A 27,893-nucleotide genomic window follows, 5' to 3' on the forward strand; every position below is an offset into this window, starting at 1 on the left:
GATAGAAAAGTTGAAACAATCCGAGGATGAGAAAAGAGCAATGCAAGAAGAAAATAGAGAGCTACGAGAAGAAAATAAAGCTACAAACAGTCGTATGAGCCGTATGGAACAAGAGTGGGAAGAACTAAAGAATAGATTAAGTAGTAGTTAGACAAAAAGTCCTAGTGTGAGCATTACTGTAAAGATTTTTCAGATTTTATACTATATGGAAATACATCTCATATGTAATAATCAGATTTGTTTTGGTTAATACAATTTATACTTGTTTCAAATGAGGTTCATATATGAGCTCTGAAGTGTTTGTTGGTGCATGCTGAAATGAAATGTAGTTTCCTGTCTTTGATATACTATCTACTACTACTCTATAAAACAGTAAGGAGGGCGTCCACAGATGCTACACCATGCCCCCGCATCGACATCCTCGCCCCCGCCGCGTTCTCTGCAGATGGAAGGCACCATTCACGAATCCTACGTGCGCCCCCGCCATCCTCGCCCCGCTCCCCGCGGTCCCCTTCCATCGGCGACACCATCCTCGCCCCCGCCGCCCGCTTTCCTCCCTCCCCGCCCGCGTTGTGTTGCGCCTCACCTCTCTGCCTCGTCCTGTCGCTGCAAACCTGCACTGCTGCCTCCTCAATGCAGACCTGCACTGCTCTGGTGCGTGTCCACGGGGGTGTGTAGGGTGGCGTCGGGCGCCATGGTGAAGCCAGTGCCGGCGTTGCCGGGGCCCACATGCGGGAAGGTTCCATCAGAGCACGTGCCTGTGGTGGTCGGCGCAGAGGGGGAGGATACGCAGCGGTTCATCGTCCCTGTGGAGCTGCTGGGCCGCCCGCCCATCGTCGAGCTACTCCGCCGCGCCGCGCAGGAGTACAGGTATGCGCGTCGGGACCTACTCCACATCCCCTTCCCCGTGGTCGCGTTCCGCCGCCTCCTCAGCGCACTCGCGGGGACCGCCGCCACCGCCGGCCCCGACGGTGGGCTCACGCTCACTTGCTTCGCCATGGTCGTCTGAGATGAGATCCCTAGCGTAGCGGGTTCTTTCTTCTGCTGCTTCTCCTTCCTTGAGGCATGCGTTGTGCTGTCAGTATTCTTGCTTTTCTAGATTCCATTTGTTTCTTCTTCCTTTTCTCGTTTGGGCTCCGGCAGCTGCTTCACCTCTACAAGGCTACAAGCTCTGCAACAAGAGCGACCACGTCCGGGTCAACTACAGGTGTGCCTCACCTTCTCCTTCCGCCGCTTTGTCGTTGAGGCCGCCTACAAGGCCTGGCATCATCGTGATGGCCGCTCGACGCTCCCTTGTCCACGCTCGCGATGTCCCCGACGTGATGCCCCCTCCCCCCGCGCGCGTACACCTCTGGTGCGCATAGCAGTACGTTGCCTGCAATGTTGTCCTCGAGTCCGTCCATGCTGCATCCATCAGCGTCTGCTCCTGCTAGGAGTACATTGCTGGGCCAAGATCCCCAAGTTCACCTACTTCATCGACCCGCCGTGACCTTCATCAGGTAGCTACTCATCACCTTGCCCCACCAGTCGCATCGAACAGGGAAATCAAACGGATCTATTCCTTAGAGTTTTGTTTCCTATGTAGCGTGCCATATTAGCATTTTTGTCGTTGCGCTCTTGTTTATTCGGATTTCGTAGTTCGAGAGATGAACAATGCAATTTAAGCGTCATCAGAAACATGTTCTGGTTCCCCCCAATATGCAAGTAATATGTACGCCAGGTGTGTTCAGATTCTCTTTGCAACTAACCCATCGACCGAGCTCTTTTTTTCTACTTATGTTGTTGAAGTAGTGTTTTCTTGGCAGATGTTCGCCTTTGGGACATTGCTATGAGGTACTATGTAATGCAATGCAACTTATGTTCATATTCTGTTTCATTTCTCCCCCATTAGAAACAGTAGCCTATATTTATATAATAACACTGGACATTTCATAGGTTAATGAAGGACTAAATTTCTTGTATGTGCTGCAACACAATTTGTGCCACAGATTCAGCTCAAAAGTCGATACAATAACAAAATTGGTGTTTTTATATGTTCTTCAACATTTCTTTTCTTTACGTTGAATTTAGATCATTGTAGTGGTTGATTCTTCCTCCTTTCTTTATCTTTGTTATTTCTTGGGCCTTGGTGGAGGAGGTTACAACGGCAGCGGTGGACAATTTGGCTGGTTGGATCTTATTTGTGTGCTCGTATTGTATGTTTTACGCAGAGTCGGAAGGACGTGGAGGGCCGCTCTTAGTCATCAAGAGGTTCTTCTCTTTCTGATGTGTTTGCATACAAATAGAAAATTTGATAGTTTGCCAATGTCGTTTGTTCAAGCAATTTTCTATCTACTAAATCATAAACATATTAGTTGTTTGGCATAGTAGATCAAATGCAGAATCTATTACTGGACTACAAAAAATATGATCCGTTGTGCTTTGAATGGTTTCTCTTTGTTTCCTAGATGCAGAGCATGGCTCTTATTCTTTGCCTGTTTAAATCGATTGTAGTGATTTGTTTAGTTCTGCTCTGCAGCCCTTTGAGAGATACATACATGGGTTTGTATATTTGTCCATTTCAAAGGTCAATGTATTACCTTGTCAGGCAGCTTTAAGATTTCTAAAATTGACAAAAATGGTTGGAAGATCAAACATCGAGAAATCACTTTCTACAAGTGGAACAATTGCATATGAGGGCATTGATCTATTGACATGTGCCCATATTTCTATTTATTTGTCTTCAAGTTCTAGATATCTCTCTTATTCTGATTTCTATAGGCACATTTTGCTACAGATTTCTGTTTTCAAATTGTTCCTGTGCCATGTTCCATTAGCACTAATATTTTAGTTTAATTAAAAAGGATCTGGCTTAGCATGAGTGAAAAGATATTTAAGTTAGTTAAACATAATCTAACTTTGGACCCATTTGGTTGGAGGTAGTCACATTTAGTCCCTAAATTGCCAAACGGTGGGACTAAACTGTTTTAGTCTTTAGTCCCTCAAGGGATGACTAAAAGAGACTAAACCATATAAATTCCACTTTTCCCCTCCTTTATTTCAGTTGCACTAATGGCGGGAGAATGCTAAGGGGTATTTTAGTCCTATTATGATTCATTTAATGTGTTTTAAATAGTTTTAGTCTCTAGAACTAAACAGGATAGGGACTAAAGTTTAGTCTTTTAGTCTCCTAACTAAACTTTAGTTCCTAGACTAAAGGAACCAAACGAGGCCTTAGCATGAGTGAAAAGACATGTGAGTCATTTTTATGACTTCTACATTTGCAACATGTGGTATGTAGCATGTCTAAAATAGCAATACGCAACTTTCATGAATTATGCAATTTTTAAGCAGCATGACATGTGAGGACTGATTTTTCTGTTATAATGCAAGGGGGCACCATGATAGGTGGTGGCGGGCGCGTGGGTGGACACGAAGGCAACTGGGTTTGCCCTGACGTCAGGTTCGTTTCCATTATCGTGTTCATGGATTTTCTATTGGACTAGATTAAAGATTCGTTGAATCATATTATTCTGTACTGGCATGTGAATTATGTCATGTAGACTCGACTCAAGTAAAACTGTTTCAAGATGTTCTTTGCAGTGTTTGGGTGATTGAATCATTATGCTTTTAGGCATGTGGCACACATGCTGTTACTATTCTAGATTGACCACTATCATTCACATTCCTTTTTTTCCTGCATCTTTTACATCATGGGCTTCGATGCCGCCGTGTATGGGTGGGGCAGGGGTTCGGGGGTTTTCTCGACCTATGTGAGAAGGTCTTCTTCTTAATACAATGCCCGGGGATGTCTTACCCCCCACAGGTCGAGTTTTTTTACATCATGTAGTTACACAAGAACAACTTGATCATGCTAAAGAAGCAACCAAATCTGCAGTTTTGATGAACTTGGAATCAAGGGTACAATGTTCTTGCTCCTGATCAAATCCTAATTGTTTAACATGTTTCCCTAAAGTGTTCTTTACAGTACATACTTTTCCTCTTTTGTAATCTATAGCATTTAAAGATAAAGACAAGTTTAAAATAGGAGACATGACTAGGTTTATTATTATTCAAACAATGTTCACTCTCCACTATTATGTTGAATTGTTAAATGTATTTACATGTCGTTGGAGCGTCACAATGTTCAGTTGTACTACATATTTGGGTGTAGCTAACTTTCGGTGTTGTTATGTACATAATATTGTGTGCCTGAACTTTTAAATTACCATTTGTATTTTATTGTGTTACCATTTGGGATGCATCTACATGCTTGTTGTTTTGGTGTCACCTCGCCAAATATATATTGCTCGGCCACTGTATTGCAGGTTCAGTTCGGTTATTAAAGGATAAAAATTGTAAAAATACTAATAATTTAAAATAAAAAATATAATTGTGTTTGAATAAGTGTTTCGTTTAAACGATGTCTACCTATATGATATATAAAAACCGTAGCAGCGCACGGGCAACTAACTAGTTAATGTAATATGATTACAGATGCAGTTTTCAATACTATTGTAAATGGACATTAATGTTGACATGTGGTTATTAATAGTCATGGCTGTTATAGCTAAAACCGAGGTTGTCGATGCCTCATATGTGGTCGCTAAAAGCTGCAAATTTGGTTGTTGATGCTTTTTATGCGGTCGTTAATACCCCACAACTAACGACCATTATATATACGGTTGTTAATCGAATAACGACCGGAATCTACATGTGGTCGTTACTACAATTAACAATGGAACATTTAACGACCATCGACGAACACAGTTTGTGGTCGTTGTTTACTTTTGACGACCACATTTTGGCTATTAACGACCACATATCCTATCGTTGATACTCATTTCTCTTGCAGGTACAAAATAACTCTCTGTATTTTTGTAAAAAGAGAAAAGAGGATAATAAAGAGAGGGTAACCCATGAATTTTGAGTATAGAGCAAATAAATTTTTATACCCAAAAAATCAAGGTTTTACATCTTGCCTTTCTTACTTGTGATAACGTGCTAATGAGTCTTCAAAAATATTGATCTACAGATATCTCGTACACTCGCCCGTCTAAACACAAATGTACAAACAAATAGACAAATATTAATTAAATAATATAGCACCAAACAAAGAAACAAACTACGATAATATTCTACGCCCCTACACGAGTCCGTAGGTTCAAGAACCACTAAAACCGGAGTTAAAACAAACAAGTTATACGTTTCCTAAGCTTTATTGAATTATTTGTATACTTAAAATCAATTTTCAAATTTATTATATATATATATATTTTAGAGGTCTGTGGAATGTTATTTAAATATATATAAAAATTAAATCTGAAAACTTTGTGTGCGGTATGAAAACAGACGAATAAACGGAAAACCCTTATCCCATTTCCATTTTCGTGATTTATCATCGAAAACGGGATTGGAACCATAAGAGTCAGAAATAGAAAGGGTAGCGGAATCAACGGGTGTACGAAAACAGACGGGAACAAAACTATTAAGCGAAAACTCGTAATTTAATACAAACACACATGATATTGATGACTAACCGGTGACTGACCAGAAAGGCCACAACATGAAACAATTAAAAACAGAGAGATACTACTATATTGTTGTTTGTTTGCTAGTGGTAGACATATAGCTACAGTCGGTGTTGTTTGAGCCTTTAGACCACCTTTCATTGAGAAGAGCTGGTGGCTAGAATGAACTCTTGTGCTATAATTTATCACTAAGGACACGATGCTTTAGTTAAACTAATGCATATTGGGTTCGTCCTAGATTTCTCAAATATGGAATAAATACGAGTTCAATCAGGCTAAAAACAGGATCGGCAAAAAAATGCACGGAATATACCCTCTCTCGTTTATAGAATTTTTCACATACGAAAATGGATGGGTTAGATGTGGAAAATTGTACGAGTTGAGATGGGATTTTTTTCGTTTCTTTTTCAACCCTAGAGACGTGAGGGAAATCAGGTGGCGCACACCCTGTGCCGACAGGCCTACCATTGCCCGGGAGTGTAGGTAGGAATGTTGTGGTCGTCGATCATCTTGCGCAAGGCCGAAGAAAACCGTCGTGGCGTCTTGCATGAGCGTGCTGTGGTGGCCCGACGAGGCGATGATTGACGAAAGAAGTCATCCAGTGTTCCTAGTGACGGTTGATGCGATGCTACGATGGTGGCTCGATGTAGCATCCCAAAAATTCAAATCTTGAAATTTTCTCAAACTCGCTCTAAATTCAAATTGAATTTTAAATTTCGTTTCAAAATGTTTGTTTGTGAGTTGATATCAGCAAATAAATTATAGTGGTCTATATTCTCTCCAAAATCCTCCTCAAAATATCCTACAAATATTTCCCTAATGATCCCCCTCAAATTCTTTCCAGAAATACTACCCAGATATTTCCCTAGTGACCCCCCTCAAATTCTTTCCAGAAATACTACCCAGATATTTCCCCAGTGACCCCCCTCAAATTCTTTCCAGAAATACTGCCCAAATATTCCACCGATATATCTCCAGATATTTTCCTCCTGAGAAATACCTTCAGAATCATTTTTCAAGTCCCCACAAATATTTTCTTCATAACTTTCCTCATGTTCATACGTATACGTATGCGTCCGGTGTCATACGTTGAGCTCTACAAGCTAATTACACTCATATAAGACAAATATATGCTAATCTCCCACTAATCCTCTCATCCTCCCACTAATCCTCTCATCCCTCACCCTAATCCCCCCACCATGGCTATAAATAGAGGGGCAAGGGCCTCCTCTCATCCCACCCCAAGCCATTTCATGGCAACTGTCCCCCCCAACACACACCCACTCCATGTTCCACACAAGCACACACTAGCACAAGGATCGTTCGGTCGTTCTTCGATCGTTCGTCCCCCTGTTCTTAGTTTGTCCATTCGTTCGTCCGATCGTTTGATCGTTCGTCCGATCGTTCATGGTTCGTTCGTCCGTTCGTCCGATCGTTCGATCGTTCGTCCGTTCGTTCGTCCAAATAATCTTTTTCCTGCCGTTATGCTGCCAAAATTCCGATCATTCGTTCGATCGATCATTCGATCGTTCATCGTTCGTTCATAGTTCCTATTCATCGTTCACCATTCGTTCATAGTCCCTATTCATCGTTCTTCCAGATAATCTTTGTCCTGCCGTTATGCTGCCGAAATTCCGATCGTTCGTTCGTCCGATCATTCGATCGTTCATCCGTTCGTTCATCCAAATAATCTTTTTCCTGCCGTTATGATGCCGAAATCCGGTCGTTCGTTCGTTCGATCATTCGATCGTTCATCGTTCGTTCATAGTTCCTATTCATCGTTCATCGTTTGTTCATAGTCCCTATTCATCGTTCTTTCAGATAATCTTTGTCCTGCCGTTATGCTGCCGAAATTCTGATTGTTCGTTCGTCCGATCATTCGATCGTTCGTCCGTTCGTTCATAGTTCCTATTCATCGTTCATCGTTCTTTCATCGTCACTATTCATCGTTCGTTCATACGGACTATTCACCATTACTATTCATTGTTACTATTCACCGTTACTATTCAGCATCGTTACTATTCATCGATGATATCTATGGCAACCTTTTCGTCGTCACTATTCATTGTTACTATTCATCGATGATATCTATGGCACCCTTTTTGTCATCACTATTCATCGACACTATTCACCATCATTACTATTTATCGTTACTATTCATCAATCATCCGATCACCCCAAATTTCAACTACTCATCCATCATGCTGTCCAGTCCACCTAAGACCAGCCAGACCCATATTCCAGTCATACGAACTCCGGTGGCTGTGATTTTCCTTCCAGTAGGGAAGTTCCCATCTGGTCACCCATCCCAGGTTTCTCCAATTTGAGCACGCTTAACTTTGAGATTCCTTCAAACCAGGCTCCCAAACTCAGATTCCAATAATTCTTGTTTCTAAATTCTTATCAAACTATTCCCTATCCAACCATGTCATCCCTTAAGCATGGTCCATATTCCAGAAAACTCCCAAAATACTCTTGTCCCATGTTCTGCCTGTAACTCTCCTGTTCATACTAAGTCAGACGATTAATTCGTCACTATTCTCACCAACAGTGAACTTCACTGTTCTACACCACATACACTCAGCTATAAATACACCCAGCTACCCTCTCCCTCTCCACACACACTCAACACCCTCAGCCAAGGCAAACACCCCACCCACTCAGTTACTCCGCTCTGCCGGCTACACGCATAGTGTCGCTTCGCCTCCAGTCCACCCTCCTGGTAAGCACCTCCGCTCCACCACTAGTAGTATCTCAACACCACATGACACAGATTCTACTCAAGACTCTACCCATTCATATATCGCTATTTTGACCACTATACTAAATGTTTGTTGGTATACTTGCTTGTTTGTATGTTTGCTTATTCATGTTGCATAGTTATTGGAGCGTTCGTGCCGTCTCGTGGAGGCCAGATCTGCAAGTCTACGCCAGGCGGTGGAGCCAGAAGCCAGTTCCGCGAGCTCTCCTTCCCCCTTCGCCGGATAAGCACGGCAAGCTCACTAGATCCCTTTGATGCATAAATTACCTATGATTTTTCAACCACAACCCTCAGCCTGTTATTTTATGCATGATATGATTTTGAGACAAGTTATTATGGCCACCCAAGCCGCTTGCCGCAATCAATCCTTAATATATTTGTTACAAATGATTTGAGAAAAGGTGTGAGTTTTTCAAAAGAAAATGCTCTTCAAAATGTGATGATGAAGGGTTTTCACCCTTATCACCTTTGAGTAGGGATGATCAGGGACTCCCTGGTTTAGGGGAGGGCCTAAGGTGATGGCTCAGCTGGTTTAGGCGTGAGCAGAAGGATTGTCCCCTCACATAAGGACCGGTTTGTCATCCTTCACTACCTATACTCATGATAAGTACAACCACTCGAGACTGTGTGGGTAGTCACTCAATCTGAACTCGTACGGTCCAACCCCAGGGTTATGAAGGCTGGGGAGCACCGGGAGGATAAGGAGGGGGAATGTTTTGTCCGGTTTGGACATGGCGGTGGCCTGACTCCTTCCGGTATAACCGTTAAGGTTAGGACGTGCGAGGAAAGAAAGAGATTCAGATTCGGATCTCACTAGCTATGAGATCGCAGAGCCGGACTAGTGGGTAAAGTGTACCCCTCTGCGCAGAGTTCAAACCTATTCGAATAGTCTGTGTCCAGAGGAATGGACGAGTCTGGTGTGGTATGGCAATTAGTGTTTTGTTTTCCAAAAAAAGAGATGCGTTTGAGAAAAGTGGTTTTTAAAAGGTCCGGCGGTTGAGTCGTGAGCTATGGTGGACGGGAAGTCCAGTAGTTGTTTTTTGAAAATGAAAACCAGTGGGAAACTGCTGAGATACCTGGATGGTTTAGTCCAGGGGATTTTGTTCTAATATTGAAAAACTTCCTACTCCTTTGGGAGAGGATGCGTTTTGCGAAATACAAAATGTTTTACAAAACAACCCTGCATAAAATATTGTTGTTTCTGCAAAATATCCTAAGCTCCACATATTCCATGCATTATATCTGATTTCCCCATTCCGTGGGTGAAGGTGGGTTGCTGAGTATGTTTGTACTCACCCTTGCTTATTTGTTGTTTTTCAGAAAAAGGAGATCGGGTAAGAGTTATGACTGTTCCCAACCTTGCCTGTGGCTGTTGGACCGCTGATTTGCTTCGCTGCGTATATCGGGCTGCTTCAGCCCCACTCTGATGATATGTCCCGAGTTGTGGACCAACTCTTAAAGTTGATCACCACCTTTATAGGTTTGTCTCGTTTAAGCAGATCTGGAATCATCTGATGTATAAATGTGTTTACTAGCCTCCTAGGACTAGTAATTGTATCACATTTGAGTCCCAGAGGATTGGGGACGCTTCACTCGATGATCGGCGAAACAAGTCCTATGCAAGTTGCATGGGTGACCTTTTGGAAAATACAGGGCCAAGAACGAGGACACAAGTGTGGAGAACAACAGAACGATCCAGGTACTTATAGATGGATGGCACCAGAGATGTACAAGCACAAGCTTTGGGCTTCTCTTGTGGGAATTGGTCACCGGCACAGCCGTACCGGAGGGGGTGCGGCCGCACCGGGCCCCCAAAAACAGAGGGCCTCTTAGCCACTGGACACTAGCACTTTTTCCTGTTAAACATATCTTTTCTAAACACAAATACACAAAGAGCGATACGCTATCGACCAATTTCGTTTAGATTGTTAAACTAATGTCTCAATTACTTATCGAATACTCCATCCGTTTTAAAATAGTATTTGTTTTATCTCTTTATTTTTATGTTTATATTCAACTATATAATGATGAATCCACTAAAGAAGCAAAACAAATTCTATTTTGATATAGAGAGAGTATTATTTACTATACACATGATGGTTGCATCGACAAAGAGAAGCTTTTTAAAATTGAAATATTTTTGTCAACTATTTATGGTCAACAATAACTCAATAGAGGTTAAATGGCTTGCCGATTCTATATATAAAAAAGTTGTTGGATGAGTTGATCTCAATAATATAAGTGATGACTTTGTATCACAAAATGTTAGAAGATATTTTTAATGATATCAATTAACAAGTAAGTGTTTTCGGCTATATTTTACATTTGTTATCTTATAAACTTTAAAATAGTGCATAATAATTTTTATATGTCAAATATTCGATACTACATGTATAATTATATATATTTGTGTGTGGATGAGGCCTCTATATCGGATTTCGCACTGCCCCCCCCCCCCCCGAAAAGTCAGGAACGACCCTGGTCACCGGTTCACTCCCTTATGAAGATATGACTCCGCTTCAGGCAGCTTTCGCCGTTGTTAATAAGGTGTGTGTGCTACTTCGATTTATTTTGTAAATAGATAATGTGGGGTTCGTCTCCGGCCTGGCCTGTTTATGTATAGTTTGGAGTTCCGATGATCGGTAAGAACTAAGAAAAAAAAGCTTCATGTCCAATGTTTTCAAGAAGGAAGAAGAAAAGAGTACCAGTCAACGAGTTTACCCTTTCTGCTAATTTATATGAAGCATAGATATGGAACGACAAATCACTACACTATAAAATGCTTAAATGTGCAACTGGGTCCATCATCCAGTTGACAAGAGCTATACTATTCCATGGGGCAGCACAAATAAATTTCCGTAAGATGTTAAATATTATGTAGGGTACAGAGGCTTTATATATCACAAGAGGAAGTTCAACTTTTCATGTTCTACCAGGAAAGGACAATTACACGGTATATTGTGCCATTGCGTTTATTATGATCGACGATCACAAGAAAGCAAATCAAAGTTTTATTGTGAGTGTCATTTCCATCCCTCTCAACTTCTCAAGCATCAGCGTGAAACAAGTTGCCATGGATCTGCTTAGGAACTAACTGCATCAGTAAAACTGACATAAAAATAAAACTGCACATCATCTTCCAAGATTGTTTGCTACAAATGGACTTAAAATCAGGTTGCAGGACTCTTCTGTTGTGTATGCATAGTATTCTTTGTCGTTGTCCACATTATATCTCAGAGATACCACTGTCCAGTCATGTTGCAGGTGGCAGATTTCTTAAAATCAGGTTGCATGTTGCAGGTTTCTTGATGTTGTCGTCCATGAACAGCCACATTTGCTCATTCTCCAGTTTCACCTTCTCCTACAGGCTGTTAATAATGACAAAGCACTAATGAAATAAAATTTATTTGGGAAAAACCACTAAGGTCATGCCTTTCAAACAACAATTAGATATAGGTACAAGAATGTCTGAACAATTCTATATTTGCACAGTAGACAACAATCAATGTTGTAGTCACATGCATAAGTATATTGTAGAAAACCATACTCCATACAGTAAAGCACTAACCAATTTCTTCCATATTGTACCAAATTCATGTCTGAAAATAGTATGAATTAACAATAGATATGAAACAACAAATATTAATATGATATGTAAAATCCATTATGAGGAAATATCATCGTAGTACTAATATTATATTGACAATATAAATATGTAATAATATTATAAATACGTCGAACCAAATAGATTGAACTGATGCCGAGCAAACATTATCAATACGCACAGATTATTTCTAAAAAGTCAATATACAATTTTTAGTGATAAGTAAATATGTTTACACTAATCTAATCTTTTTAATCGATATTGATAAGCTTGTGTGGTATGTCTTCACTTGGAACCTAGCTTAGGCAAAGAAAAAAGAACTATGGGTCATACATATGGGCTCTTACTATTACATGACATTAAAAGGATGCAAATTACACATCACATATCAGCTACGCTCTTATCGCAGCACAACATGGTTGCTTCCCCTACTCAAGTGTTTACATAAGGGAATCTTTTGGAGATTTTAGTTCTGAAATATCCAAAGAGAAAACATGGTCCTAATTCGGTAACCAAATACATGTAACACAAAAGCATCTATGTTAGTTAGAAGCAAAAGAAGGGGCTAAAATTCCAAGCACACGGATGAAGTACATGACAGATGAAGAATATGTAAGTTTAACAAATGAAATGAAAACATAAGCTTCCATTTATTTTGGAGCATTTTGTGTTTGCAAAATGTAAAGTAGGGCACCATCTATATAGTTGAGTTTCTAATGAAACAAAAAAGAAAAGCTTAGCACACCGAGAATCTTTAACCAACATGCTAAAGTTGTTATCTCTAGAAGTAGACGATGAAAAAAACTGACACCCTGCAAACATGAGCATATGCACCATGACTCCATGAGCACCCCGGAGATTCGAAGTAACAGCAGTAGCAGTCAGGTATCAAACACGACAATGGTGAGCACGGGAGGTGGTAGGCTCTCGGTGCGTTCGCACGTGCGTTGTATGAAACTGTCATGACATGCACACAAAACTTTTCTGCACCATACCCTTCAAATCACAACATTGCCTTCTTCAGGAGATAATCACTCTCCCTCATCAGAATCATTAGACTCATACTCATCCTTGTTTTTTTTCAAGCCCAAGACTTGATTTTGAAGCTGCAGCAACTGCCTTCTCTTCACTTCTCTGGTCCTCCATCCCATCACCTTTGCCTAATTAGATATATTCATGATCCAAACAATCCATAATTCAAACAACCCCAACAATGCCAGAAAAAACCCACCAGGAAAAAAAGAGAAGATATATATACCATTTTCCTTGATTACTGGAATGTTTAGCTCCTTCTCTTCATCTTCAGAATCAAGATCGATTATGTAAGAGGCAAGAAGCAAAAATGAGGTCAAGGAAACAAAATACTCCACAAAGAAATAGTTTAGATCAGTCTTACATGAAATAAAACTAATAAAAAATCAATGTTAAAAAGAATATTCATCTTCCTCGATTGGTTGCACAACCTTGTAACCAAAGAAAAATACACTGGTAGTTTTCGATGTGTGTGATAGCTCACACTCTTTATTGAAAACCAAATCAATTTATATCTAAGGGTATTTTTCAATAGAGAGGGTTCCAATAGCAAGCTTCTGGTCATCAACTTTGACATGGCACTTTCACTTTTCTTTGATTCCCCAAGTGCAGCCTACAGGATTAAATCCAAGTAAGTATATAGAGCAAATCCAACCAAGAAAAGTAAGTACACATTACAATGAGATTTACACTGGAAAGTGCAGGATAAAGTCATGTCCAAGCACACACTTGATAGTGGGTCTAGGCTTGACCTCGAGACCTACAAAACACAGAGCAATCTGAGATAGATTAAATGAAGAACACAAACTTGATGTTGTTAGAACAATCATTTCACAATGCACAAAATAAGAAATTTAGGAGCATACCTCTCCCTGCCATGTGGAGCATATTTGTAGTAGAACAAAAGAAGCAATCTGAGGAAGGATACAATATGAATGATCTGATGTTGTTTAACAAAGGTAGCAAAAGAACAAACATCATAATTCAGTGGCATCACATCCTATAATAAGACCCTATTGAAACAGGACACATTGACAGATGCATGGTTTAAGAAGCTAATAACTGACAATAGTAACATAAGCATTGCCCTGCCTTACTTCATTTATAGAGACATCACTTTCAAATACCACATGATCGAACGAAGGCAAGGGAGCCTTCTATATTAAACACAAGCAAACATAAAGTAACACATCCATGCATATATGATTACGATAGTCAAACCATATCTGAATTTGAACACAGCTGACAAATTGAAGAGGAACTGTCAAGTCAGAAACAAAATAGAGTTATACTTTAAGTAATTAGGTCTCTGAGATACTCACAAAGATCTGTATTTTTCATTTTCTGCAAGGCGATTGAGCACATATATCTCAATCATTGCAGCATCACAGTACTTGCGGATACTGCGAACAAATTTTATGGCAACATATTCACGTGTTTCACGGTCCCAGCATTCCAAAACACGCTCAAATGTACCTACAAAATTCCAAATCGTAGCCCTCTTCATTAGAATAATAACGGAGATACCTAGCAGAACACGAGATGACAGATTGAAGAAAACCCAAACCTTCTCCCATTTTGCTCAAGATTTTATCTGCAAAGCTAAAAAGCATTTTGTCAATAAACATAACCATATATCAAACTAAATCTAAGTCCAAAAGGATACTAGGAACTATACGAACCGCATACTGCATAAAGTTTGTTACTTTTTTGCGAAAAAGGTTATTGCTATTAAAATCACAAAAAAACTAAAGATCAGAATGGGAACCCTGCTTCACACATTATTAGCTTGATATGACAAAGGAAAACCTAAAGGTGTACTAACTACCAGTTTGCAATCGGGATCTTATAACAATAAAAAGCTGATAAAACCAAAATAACAAAAAGATGTTGCCACTAATTACATATTATTAGACACAACTAAATGATATATCCATGCACAGGGGCTCGAGGAACTGAAGTAGTGCAAGATGGTAGCTAATGACCAAAGATTAAGATTTAATAAGATATGTAGCTAAATGATGAGTTGAGGAGAACACAAAAAGGTCAATACCCGATCCATATATGAAATCTGCTTCTGTTGGCATCCTCCTTGCTTTCTACAGTAGTAGACTTGTACTCTTTCTTTCAGCTTCAGTGAGTTCAGTCCGGGTTGTGAAAGATAAAATCATTTGAGAAAACTACCATGGTGCAAAGAATTACAGAAATCATGGTTTGAAAAATAGGGCATAAATAGTGCGATCAATTCATGATGCAGATGATGAATCCACAGTATACAACTCACAGAAATATTGCCCTATTGAGACACGTAACTAAATCTTGATAGAGGTCAATCTCCATTGGGCATCGATGGATCGGTGGATATGTCAGTATATTTCTTTTCACTAAACCTACAACATTATTAGGGCAAATAACTTTGCCAAGCACAAGGTTGCTATTGATGCATAGGAGAATCATCCCAAAACACTGACCTACCCAAAAATTGGTGCTTGACGGTGAAACAATTTTTTGTTTCTGAGATCAACAAACCAATCGGTCAATCACAAAACAGAGAACCGACAAATTCAGTGTTGGTTTTCTACTTACTTGAAGTCCCTAGGTGCTTGCTCTTTGCCTCCGTCGCACCCTCCTTGCGCCGCCTATCGCGGCCTTCCTGCTTCACTCTCGCGCGGCTGCGCTGCACGTGCAGGAGCCGATCTTTGCCGCGCCGGCCGCGCGCCACTCCTTGCTTGCATCGCCGTTGGACCCTATCCGAGCACTGGTCCCGCCATGGTTTGGTTTCGGGATGGCCTGACCGGCTTCGTATGCCACTAAAGCGAGCTGAGGTGGGCTCGGCTGCTCCGGTGAGATGGCCAGGTGCACTTTAGGTCGGGGTCAATGCCGCTCGACAGGCGTTACCGCCTCCCACCGTCCCCACACGTGTAGGCTCGCCCTCACCATTACTGATAAGGAGGCATCATGTTTGGAAGGCGTTGTGCATCTAGATTGTCGGAATCGTGCAGGGAGGAAGGGGGGACACACACGATGGATCGACGGGGGCCTCATGAGCCATGGTGAGGACGTCGAGGTGGCTGTCACGGCGGGGGAGGCAGTTGGGGGCATCGCGAGATTGGGGGCACGGTGCGGGCGAGATTTCGAGGGGGGGCTTGCACGACCGTACGGGCGGGGCGTGGTGAAGGTGTGGATCCAGATGCACGGCGCCTTCCGTCCGTTGTTGGGGCGGATCCGATGATGGCGGTGCAGATGGCGTGGGGAAAAGGGTGGGGCGGAGGAGAGGGAGGTGTCCGTCGTGGACAGGATGGAAGGGGGCGCGGCTGGGGCGGAGGCGTCTTGGGGCGGATCCGATGATGGCGGCATCGATGGCATGGGGAGGAGGGTGGGGACGGAGGAGAGGGAGGCGTGCGTCGCGGAGAGGATCTCGAACGTGCGTCGTGGAGAGGATCTCGGAGGAGACGGTGGCAGAACCATGCACCATAGAATGTGGACGCCTACACTACTATCTTAAGGAGTAGTATAGATAGTTACTTACAAGCATGTGCTCTCATTTCAGAACTTGAGGCCGGTCATTCAATTGAGCTGCCCTGCGGCGCTGAAGCTTTTGATTGAGCAGTGTTGGTCCTGGCAACCAGAAAAGAGGCCCGACTTTCAGCAGATAGTTTCAATCCTCAAAGATCTCAAGGCAGTTCTTGAAACAGACAGAACACTCCACAAGGTCCCAAGCTCGATCTGCCAGGCCTTGGAATCCAATGATCAGAACAAGAAGAAGGCCAGTAACTGGATCCAGAGGCTGTCATACGCTCAACCTGATTTCTCCGGGCCTCCACCCCCAAAGTTACTGTAGCTACGCGTCTTCTTATTCTTGGTAGCTTGTTTATATGGTTGGTAGCTGAAAGGGAATTAGGCTTACACCTAGTTCCTAATTGATTTTGGTGGTTGAATTGCCCAACACAAATAAATGGACTAACTAGTTTGCTCTAGTGTATAAGTTATACAGGTGTCAAAGGTTCACACTTAGCCAATAAAAAGACCAAGAATTGGGTTCAACAAAGAGAGCAAGGGATAACCGAAGGCACCTCTGGTCTGGCGCACCGGACTGTCCGGTGTGCCACCGGACAGTGTCCGGTGCACCAGAGGACTCCAAGTCAAACTCATCACCTTCGGGAAAATCCAGAGGCGCTCCGTTATAATTCACCGGACTGTCTGGTGTACACCGGACAGTGTCCGGTGCCCCAGGGAAGAGCGACTCTAGAACTCGCCAGCTTCAGGAATTTGCTCCGCTATAATTCGCCGGACGTGTCCGGTGTACACCGGACTGTCCGGTGAGCCAGCAGGGCAACGACTACTTCGCGCCAACGGTCACCTGCAGAAGCATTAAATGCGCGCCAGAACGCGCAGAAGTCAGGCACGCGCGAAGTGGCGCACCAGACACTCTACAGTGCATGTCCGGTGTGCCACCGGACATCCAGGCGGGCCTAGCAGTCAGAGCTCCAACGGTCGGAACCCAACGGCCTGGTGACGTGGCTGGCGCACCGGACACTGTCCGGTGCACCATGCGACAGACAGCCCCACTAAACGGCTAGTTTGGCGGTTGGGGCTATAAATACCCCCAACCACTCCACATTCAAGTCATCCAAGTTTTCCCACTTCAACTACTTACAAGAGCTCTAGCATTCAATTATAGACACACCCAAGTGATCAAATCCTCTCCAAACTCCACACAACGCCCTAGTGATTAGTGAGAGAGATTTGCTTGTGTTCTTTCAAAGCTCTTGCGCTTGGATTGCTTTCTTCTTTCTTTGATTCTTCATTGCGATCAAATTCACTTGTAATTGAGGCAAGAGACACCAATCTTGTGGTGGTCCTTGTGGGAACTTTGTGTTCCAAGTGATTGAGAAGAAAAGCTCACTCGGTCCGAGGGACCGTTTGAGAGAGGGAAAGGGTTGAAAGAGACCCGGTCTTTGTGACCACCTCAACGGGGAGTAGGTTTGCGAGAACCGAACCTCGGTAAAACAAATCCACGTGTCACACTCCTTATTCGCTTGCGATTTGTTTTGCACCCTCTCTCGCGGACTCGATTATATTTCTAACGCTAACCCGGCTTGTAGTTGTGATTATTTTTGAGAATTTCAGTTTCTCCCTATTCACCCCCCCTCTAGGCGACTTTCAATTGGTATCAGAACCCGGTGCTTCATTAGAGCCTAACCGCTCGAAGTGATGTCGGGAGATCACGCCAAGAAGGAGATGGAGACCGGCGAAAAGCCCACTACAAGCAACGAGAAAGCTCTATCGGGAGAGTCCCGCAACAAGGAGAAGAAGAAGGAGAAAAAGAAGGAAAAGAAGACTTCTTCCCACAAGTCGCATCGGAGTGGCGACAAGATAAAGAAGATGAGGAAGGTGGTCTACTATGAGACCGACACCTCATCGCCATCTACCTCCGGCTCCGACGCGCCCTCCATAACTTCTAAGCGCCATGAGCGCAAGAAGTTTAGTAAGATCCCCTTACATTATCCTCGTACTTCTAGACATACTCCATTACTTTCCGTTCCATTAGGCAAACCGCCAACCTTTGACGGTGAAGATTATGCTAGGTGGAGTGATTTAATGAAATTTCATCTAACCTCACTCCACAAAAGTATATGAAATGTTGTTGAGTTTGGAGCACAGGTACCATCAGTAGGGGATGAGGATTATGATGAGGACGAGGTGGCCCAAATCGAGCACTTCAACTCCCAAACCACAACCATACTCCTCGCCTCTCTAAGTAGGGAGGAGTACAACAAGGTGCAAGGACTAAAAAGCGCCAAGGAAGTTTGGGACGTGCTCAAGACGGCGCACGAGGGTGATGAACTTACGAAGATCACCAGGCGGGAGACGATCGAGGGGGAGCTCGGTCGCTTCCGTCTTCGCCAAGGGGAGGAGCCACAAGATATGTACAACCGGCTCAAGACCTTGGTGAATCAAGTGCGCAACCTCGGGAGCAAGAAATGGGATGACCACAAGGTGGTTAAGGTTATTTTAAGATCACTTATTTTTCTTAACCCTGCTCAAGTACAATTAATTCGTGGCAATCCAAGATATACACTAATGACTCCCGAGGAAGTAATCGGGAATTTTGTGAGCTTTGAATTTATGATTAAGGGCTCACGGAAGATCAACGAGCTTGACGGTCCCTCCACGTCCGAAGCTCAACCGGTTGCATTTAAGGCGACGGAGGAGAAGAAGGAGGAGTCTACACCAAGTAGACAACCAATCGACGCCTCCAAGATCGACAATGAGGAAATGGCGCTCGTCATCAAGAGCTTCCGCCAAATCCTCAAACAAAGGAGGGGGAAAGACTACAAACCTCGCTCCAAGAAAGTATGTTACAAATGTGGTAAGCCCGGTCATTTTATTGCAAAATGTCCTATATCTAGTGACAGTGACAGGGGCGACGACAAGAAGGGGAGAAGAAAGGAGAAGAAGAGATACTACAAGAAGAAGGGCGGCGATGCCCATGTTTGTCGGGAGTGGGACTCCGACGAAAGCTCTAGCGACTCCTCCTCCGACGAGGACGCCGCCAACATCGCCGTCACCAAGGGACTTCTCTTCCCCAACGTCGGCCACAAGTGCCTCATGGCAAAGGACGGCAAAAAGAAAAAGGTTAAATCTAAATCCTCCACTAGATATGAATCCTCTAGTGATGAAAATGCTAGTGATGAGGAAGATAACTTGCGCACTCTTTTTGCCAACTTAAACATGCAACAAAAGGAGAAATTAAATGAATTAATTAGTGCCATCCATAAGAAGGATGATCTCTTGGACTCCCAAGAGGACTTCCTAATCAAGGAAAACAAAAAGCATGTTAAAGTTAAAAATGCTTACGCTCTAGAAGTTGAAAAATGTGAAAAATTATCTAGTGAGCTAAGCACTTGCCATGAAACAATCGACAACCTTAGAAATGAAAATGCTAATTTATTAGCTAAGGTTGATTCAAATGTTTGTGATATTTCAATTCCCAATCTTAAGAATGATAATGATGATTTGCTTGCTAAGATTGAAGAATTGAACATATCTCTTGCTAGCCTTAGGATTGAGAATGAAAAGTTGCTTGCTAAGGCTAAGGATTTTGATGTTTGCAATGCTACTATTTCCGACCTTAGAACTAAAAATGATATATTGCATGCTAAGGTTGTAGAATTAAAATCTTGCAAATCCTCTACATCTACCGTTGAGCACACTTCTATTTGTATTAGATGTAGAGATGTTGATGTTAATGCTATTCATGATCACATGGCTTTAATTAAACAAAAAAATTATCATATAGCAAAACTATGTTGGGACCATGCTTCGTCGCCGAAGGTCCTGCAGGAAGAAATAGCTTCGGCTGAAGCTGTCTGTACGTGATGCCGAAGGGTGCCGTTCATGAAGCTTCGAAATTACAAACCGACTTAAAGATAGAATGTCCTTTTAGTCCATAAGAGTTTGAGTCGTTGTTGTAAACTTTTATGAGGGGTATGATTGTAATTGCTCACGGGCTGTGTCCTGTGCCTATAAATAGTGAACAGTATTCCCTTACTGTTCACGCATTCTTGTAATTGTGATCACATCACTCGGAAATTATTCCTTGCCAAGGCAGAGGTATAAATGTACCTAAACATTATATTTGAATATGTAGATGATGTTGTTCAACTCTAATTTACTTGTCTTTAATGCTTTATGACTCGTGTTATTTTACATTATCTTTAAGAGTTCAATTACGAAGATATAACCTTCGTAATTGTGTCATTATAACCTTCGTCCGAAGTTCATTAAATCCTTGGGGAAATAATGTTTCAGCGGACGAAGGACATTAATATTTAACATTTTATGTTGCCTTGTTCTTAATTCAGAGCATTTGAGAACAAGTCCCCAACATTGGCGCCCACCTCCGGTGAACTCACTTCCACTTTCTTGAGCTGATGGCTTCGTTCAACTTTCAAGCTGGAGCTGCTTCGGCTCCGAAGCTGGTACTCCCGATAACAGGCGGTTCATGCTCAGAGCCAGCCAACAAGAAGCAGAAGAAGGAGGCACAGAGAAGGGTACAACATGTCGGGGTGCAAGGACCCTTCATCAAGTCAAGATGGTCTCACATTCCTATTACCTTCTCCCAAGAGGATCTTCAACTCAAGGATTACCCACACAACGATGCTATGGTTATCTCTTGTGTTATCAAAGGATTTCTGGTCCACAATGTTTTGGTTGATACAGGCAGTGCAGCTGACATCATATTTGCTAAGGCCTTCAGACAGATGCAAGAGCCCGAAGATAAAATTCTTGATGCCACACATCCCCTTTGCGGCTTCGGAGGAAGGCAGATTGTAGCACTCGGCAAAATCTCAATGCCAGTGACCTTCGGATTTATCAACAACACAAGAACTGAACAAATTGTGTTTGATATTGTTGACATGGAATACCCTTACAATGCAATCATTGGTCGTGGTACTCTCAATGCCTTCGAAGCAATTCTTCATCCAGCTTATCTTTGCATGAAGATACCTTCGGACCAAGGGCCCATTGCTATTCATGGAAGTCAGGAAGCTGCCAGAAGGGCTGAAGGAAATTGGACAGACTCAAAAGCAATCCATAATATAGATGGAACTGAAGCTTGTGAGAAATACAAGTTCAGAAGGGAAAAGGCTGCTTCGGCTGATCAGCCGAAGCCCATGCTCTTATGTGAGGATATAGCAGAACAGAAGGTGCTACTGGGATCTCAACTGTCCGAAGAGCAGGAGAAAACCTTGATAAGGTTTTTGTTCAACAACAAAGATGTTTTTGCTTGGTCAGCTAATGATCTTTGCGGAGTAAACAGGGATGTCATTGAGCACTCGCTCAATGTTGATCCATCCTTCAGACCCAGAAAGCAGAGGCTTCGGAAGATGTCTGATGACAAGGCCGAAGGTGCTCGGAATGAAGTGAAAAGACTCCTTAGCGCCGGAGTTATTAGGGAGGTAAAATACCCAGAATGGTTGGCTAACACTGTTATGGTGAAGAAGGCCAATGGTAAATGGAGAATGTGTATCGATTTTACTAATCTCAATAAGGCCTGTCCGAAGGACGAGTTTCCATTACCAAGGATAGATTCCTTAGTCGATGCAGCATCTTCATCAGAGCTTATGAGTCTGCTGGATTGCTATTCAGGCTATCATCAAATCTGGATGAAGAAGGAGGATGAACTGAAAACCAGCTTCATAACGCCTAGTGGGACATATTGTTACCTTCGGATGCCTGAGGGGCTTAAGAACGCCGGAGGAAGTTTCAGCAGAATGACAGCGAAGGTCCTCCATTCTCAGATAGACAGGAATGTACTAACTTATGTTGATGATATCATTGTAAAAAGCACGAAGCAAGATAACCACATTGCTGATTTATAGGAGACCTTCGCTAATTTTAGACAGGCTGGTTTGAAGCTGAATCCAGAAAAATGTGTCTTCGGAGTAAAGAAGGGGAAATTTCTTGGTTGCCTAGTTTCAACAAAGGGAATTGAGGCTAATCCAAGCAAAATCGAAGCTATACTTCGAATGGAACCACCAAGTACAAAAAGGGGGCTCAAAGATTGACAGGAAGGCTGGCATCTCTCAACAGATTCATATCCAGATCAGCAGAGAGAAACTTACCATTCTTCGAAGTGCTGAAGTCAGCCGAAGTCTTTCAATGGGGACCAATCCAGCAGAAAGCCTTCGAAGAGCTGAAGCAATATTTGATAGATCTAACAACATTAAGTCCACCAACGCCAGGGGCTCCTTTGTTATTATATGTGGCAGCTTCGCACTCAGCGGTAAGTGCAGCACTTGTCCAGGAGAAGCTTGAAGGCCAAGTCAAGAAACAAGCTCCAATATATTTCGTATCCGAAGTTCTTAGTTTATCAAAGAAAAATTATACAGAATTGGAGAAAGTACTGTATGCTGTTTTGATGGCCTCCAGGAAGCTTCGGCATTATTTTCAAGCTTATAACATAATTGTTCCTTCTTCACAACCTTTGAAGGATATTATGAGAAATCGAGAAGCTACTGGAAGGATTGGAAAATGGGCTGCAGAGCTCAATGAATTTTGTATTGATTATGTTCATAGATCTTCGATTCAGTCTCAAGCGTTGGCAGACTTCATTGTTGACTGGACGCCAGGGGCTCAGGAGGAAGACACGAATAAAGATGCCGAAGCATGGACAGTGTTTTGCGATGGGTCTTGGGGAACCTTCGGAGCAGGAGCAGCTGCTGTGTTGGTTTCACCTTCTAAAGTTAAAACCTGTTATGCGGCAAGACTCAATTTCAGTTGCACAAATAATATTGCTGAGTACGAAGCTCTGCTCTTGGGTCTTCGGAAGTTAAAGGCAATGGGAATCAGAAGGGCCATTCTTAAAACTGATTCCCAAGTTATTTCTGGTCATGTTGACAAGAGCTATAAAGCAAGAGACCCGAAGCTTGAGAAATATCTAGATACAGTTCGAAGGATTGAGGCTTCCTTCGAAGGTTTCTCTATCAAAAATATTCCTCGTGGAGAAAATGAATATGCTGATCTATTGGCCAAGTCAGCAGCCCAGGGGCTGCCTATACCTTCGGAAGTATTTTTCGAAACAATAAAAGCACCTTCGGTCGAGCTTCTTGAAAGAGCAATCCTTAATATATCCCCTGTGTATAGCGAAGATTGGAGAACTGAGATCATCTCTTTCCTTCAGGGTAATTTTCTTTCAGACGACGAAGCTTATAACAGGAGAATAGAAGCAAGAGCTCGACCATATGTCATAATAGAAGGGGAGTTATACAAGCATGGGGTATGTTCCCCATTGCTCAAGTGTTTATCCAGATCCGAAGGTATAGAATTAATGAAGGAAATACATGCAGGCCTGTGTGGATCTCACATTGGATCTAGGCCCTTGCTTGGGAAAGTTTTTCGCCAAGGATTTTATTGGCCAAAGGCAGCTTCGGATGCAGCGGATCTGGTCCAAAAGTGCGAAGGTTGTCAGAAATGTGCAAGAGATCAAAAACAACCTTCGTCTTTAACTCAATTAATACAACCCACTTGGCCGTTGCAAAGGTGGGGCCTTGATTTGCTAGGCCCATTACCACCAGTACAGGGGAACCTAAGATATGTAGTAGTGGCAGTGGAATATTTTTCCAAGTGGATTGAGGCAAAGCCCTTAGCCACAATAACTTCATTTACTATTCAAAAGTTTTTCTAGCAAAACATTGTTTGTCGCTTCGGAGTGCCAAAGGCTATTACTGTGGACAATGGGACACAGTTTGATTCTGAAGCCTTCAAAGAATTTTGTGATCAAATTGGCACGAAGATCCATTTTGCATCAGTCCGACATCCAGAGTCAAATGGACTTGTCGAAAGAGCTAATGGGATCATAATGACAGGAATAATGAAGTCAATCTTCAATCAGCCCAGGGGAAAGTGGCCAGACGAGTTAATCAAAGTGGTGTGGAGCCATAACACAACCATGTCAAGGTCAACAGGCTTTACACCCTTTAAACTATTGTTCGGTGACGAAGCAATAACCCCGGAGGAGGCTAAAGCAGGATCAATAAGAACAGTAGCTTCGGCAGAGGGCGAAGACGAAGCTGATTGCTCTATAGAAAAAGATGCTATAGAAGGGATCAGACTTCAAGCTGTGGAAAACATCAATAAATATCAAGCTGAAACAATAAAATGGCGTGACAGAAAGGTCAAGCTGAAGAACATTGAACCAGGACATTTGGTACTTCGAAGAGTAGCCAACCCTGAGACAGTAGGCAAATTACAGCTGAAGTGGGAAGGCCCCTTTTTGGTAGTATCTTCGTCAAGACCCAGTTCCTACAGATTGAAGGATATGGACGGCAACGACATTCCTAGATCATGGAATGCGGATGAGCTTCGGCGATATTATGTTTAGTTTGATGTAATTTTTTATATTCTTTTTTGTGGCACCCTTTTCCTTTCCAAAGGGGGAGAAAAGTTTTTAATGGGGCCACAACATGTAATTTTCTTTATTTCAATCCTATGAGAGTGATATCCCCAAAAATGTAAATGTAAATGCAAAGGAAAAAAGAAAAGGAAACAGGGAGAAGCTCCAAAGTCGTTCCTAAGGGAATGCAGAGCTTACAGCGAAAAATAAGCGCTGATTCCGCTGAAAGTAAAAGGCGAAGAAGCTCCTAAGGGAGGCTTACAGCGAAAAGTCAACGCTGAAGGGCTATGATTATGGTTTTTTGAATATGTGTTTTGATATTCATTTGCACAGTACATTTCATCATGTCATTTGCATTAATAAACATTCATTTAGACATATATAGAATCATCATCATACTACACAAAAAGACAGGTGCTTCAGCAATGAGGAAAAACTTTGAAGAAAAATTTTTTTATGCTTCGTTGTGTACGAAAAGAAGGGAAGGTGTTTTTCGCCTTCGGCTCAAAAGAGAAGTTTCGTCCACAGCAAAGCAGATTGTACACAGATAGCAGAAACAAAATATATTACAAGGTATGTACAAATTTACATGAGTTGTTCCATAACTATATTATAAGAGTTTCTCCAGAATTTTTGCAGGAAAGTATATTGTCAGCAACTATCAAGCTTCAGGCTAGGCTTCGTCAAACTTCAGCTTCGTCAAACTTCAGCTTTGTCATCCTGTGCATATCAAACAGCAGAATAAGAAAAGTGCAAATTTCAAGGAGAAGGTAAAAGTAACAAACATAAGTTTCTTACCGGCTTAAGATGACTTCGAGCTTCGTCACCTGCCATTTTTCGCCCGCCACTTACCCAGATCTGGGTCATGAATCTATTTCCAATGCTTCGGGCTAGGCTTGGGATATCTATCAGATCTGATGCTGACAAGCTGAAGTTTGGTCTGTTCACAATATTTCCATGCGTGCAGCCAGCCTTCAGAAAAGCGGTGGCTGTGCCCCGAGAAGCTACCAGGGCGTAGAAGTCGGCATGCCCACCAATAACTTCGTCAAGGGCATCAACCTCACCTTCAATATATTCTAATGTGCTAGGCAGATTTTCAGCTGAAGGTGTAAATTTTTCAGAGCTGGCTCCGACAGAATGAAACACATCCTTCAGCCGCTGCACGCATCGGCTGCCGAAGCTTAGGCATTTCTCTTGAAGTTCTTTAAAGGATTTCTGCAAATTTGAATTTTTATCCACCTCAGTTTTCAGGCTTGCTTCAAGATATTTCTTCTCTTGCTCAAATTTTTCTGACTGTCGGAGCAATTCATTCTTTAAGCTGTTATTCTCAGTTTGGACTTCAGCCAAAGAACCCTCCATAGTCTGAATAACAAAATCTTTCTTTTCTAATGCACCCTCGTGCTCTTTAACCATCATTTCAAGATCTTGGATGGTGAAATCCTTCTTTTTCAGATCAGCTTCGTAATTTTCAACTTTTTCAGCCAAATTTTGGATGACGACTTTGTTCTTCTCTTCTTCGAGATCTTGTTGCATTTTTAGAACCTTACTTAATAATATGCTCTGTCGAAACGATCTTCGTTAGAAAATGACCTAAAAGATAATAATAATAATAAAATAACAAAAATATTTGTTACCTTGAAGTTAGCATAAAGCAAGCTTCCGGCGATATGGTGTCGTTGGTAACGGCAGAGGTCCGCTTCTAGCTTCGGCAGGCCAATGTTTTTACAGAGAGTTCTAACAATTTTAGCTTCGTTGCGGTTTCGAAGGCACCTCAGCTTTCCTTCGTTAACCCCACCGAACAGTGTAGCCCCTGGCTTATACCCGCAGGCTATGGCACATTTTTTAAGCTCTGCTTTTTCAGCGTCTGTCAGTTCTTGCCCAAGTAAATCTTGAAATTCAAAATCTTCTTCCTCCAAAATGTCTTCAGTTTGTTTTTCCCCTTTTCAGTAGCTGTGCTCGCTGCGGCCACAACAGATTCTTCCTCAGTCATTTTTAGGAGTATGTTATCAATAACTTCAAGTGTCTCTTCCAGATTCGGATCTTCTGTGGCCCCGGTTTCAACCCCGGCAGCTTCGGCTGCGCCAGTTTCAGCTTCGAAGGTTTTCGCTCTGGTGGCTTCGGCTGCGGCGCCTTTAGCTTCGGCGGTTTCGGCAGTCTGGTCAATAGCAATTCTTGATGCCGGTGTCGGTGACGGTGTCCCATGAATTACATCTGCTATTTGAATAATCCTTCGTTTTTTCGGCAGTGCAGGACCTTCTTCTGCCGAAGCTGCCTTGTCCTTCTGAAAAAACTTCGTCAGTTCCAGCGCCAGCGGACTTAGCTTGACAGGCAAGGGTTCAGTCATTACCTTCATAATCTCTTCTACTTCAACAGCAGAAGGCGTTGCAGGAGTATCTTCTTCTTGAACCAACGTTTTTGGTTCTGGAGATGCAGTTTTCCTCTTTCTTGCAGTGGCCACCTTCGGCTCAGGGTTCAACTCTTCAGGGCTAAGTTTTTCAGAATCTCCCCTTTTCTTTTTGGCTACCTTGGCGACCTCTTCGTCAGCAGCGCTGGCAGTTCTTTTTCGCTTCGGGCCTCCAGCATCTCCGCCCAGTCGACCATAATCAGCATATTCAAATCCTATAGCATCAAGCACCCTGTTCAGCCTTCGCTTCGGCCGAGTGCCGAAGGCTGCTGTCATCAGCTGGTCCTCTTTTTTGGAATAATTTCCAAGGATTTCATTACTCATTACTTCGATTGTATCGAGCCATTCTTGGCAGGGTGCTTTAAAATATTTCTTAAACTTATAATAATAGGGTAGTCGGACAAGCTCCCCCTCTTTCTTTTCTCCTTTAAGCTTCGGCATAGTCCACTCCTTCATAGTCGGAAATACTCTGAAGGCCAAAAATTCCTGCACTAAATCTCTAGTGCCAATGTGTTCTGCAATAATTTTGAATTCAGCCAGTGCGGTCCAAGTTGGACCTTCTGCTGTCATTTTGCATCGGGGTCTTGTTTCTCCGAAGATCAGTTCAAGAGGGCTCTGTACTAGCTTCTCTTTGTCATCGTCAACTTTGACATAAAACCATTCTGACTTCCAGCCTGCCG

General features: G+C 42.5%; 1 protein-coding gene and 1 long non-coding RNA gene across 2 annotated transcripts; both read right to left on the reverse strand.

The window, feature by feature from the left end:
* Positions 1-412: 412 nt before the first annotated feature.
* On the reverse strand, positions 413-4,112 carry LOC100382611 (uncharacterized). Its single transcript, XM_020543289.2, has one exon. It carries the CDS (start codon positions 997-999, stop codon positions 631-633), a length of 369 nt encoding a protein of 122 aa, XP_020398878.1. The 5' UTR covers positions 1,000-4,112; the 3' UTR covers positions 413-630.
* An 8,800-nt stretch (positions 4,113-12,912) lies between these two features.
* LOC109941550 (uncharacterized) lies at positions 12,913-13,653 on the reverse strand. Its single transcript, XR_002264201.1, has 3 exons — positions 13,598-13,653; positions 13,134-13,520; positions 12,913-13,035 (listed from the first exon to the last, which is right to left on the reverse strand). It is a non-coding gene; the product is annotated as an uncharacterized lncRNA (long non-coding RNA).
* Positions 13,654-27,893: the final 14,240 nt, after the last annotated feature.

Source organism: Zea mays, chromosome 8, assembly GCF_902167145.1.
Source record: "Zea mays cultivar B73 chromosome 8, Zm-B73-REFERENCE-NAM-5.0, whole genome shotgun sequence".
Classification (NCBI taxonomy): domain Eukaryota; kingdom Viridiplantae; phylum Streptophyta; class Magnoliopsida; order Poales; family Poaceae; genus Zea; species Zea mays.

Coding starts and splice junctions, on each gene's coding strand:
- LOC100382611 (XM_020543289.2), bottom strand. CDS start 999: ATGGCGAAGCAAGTGAGCGTGAGCCCACCGTCGGGGCCGGCGGTGGCG.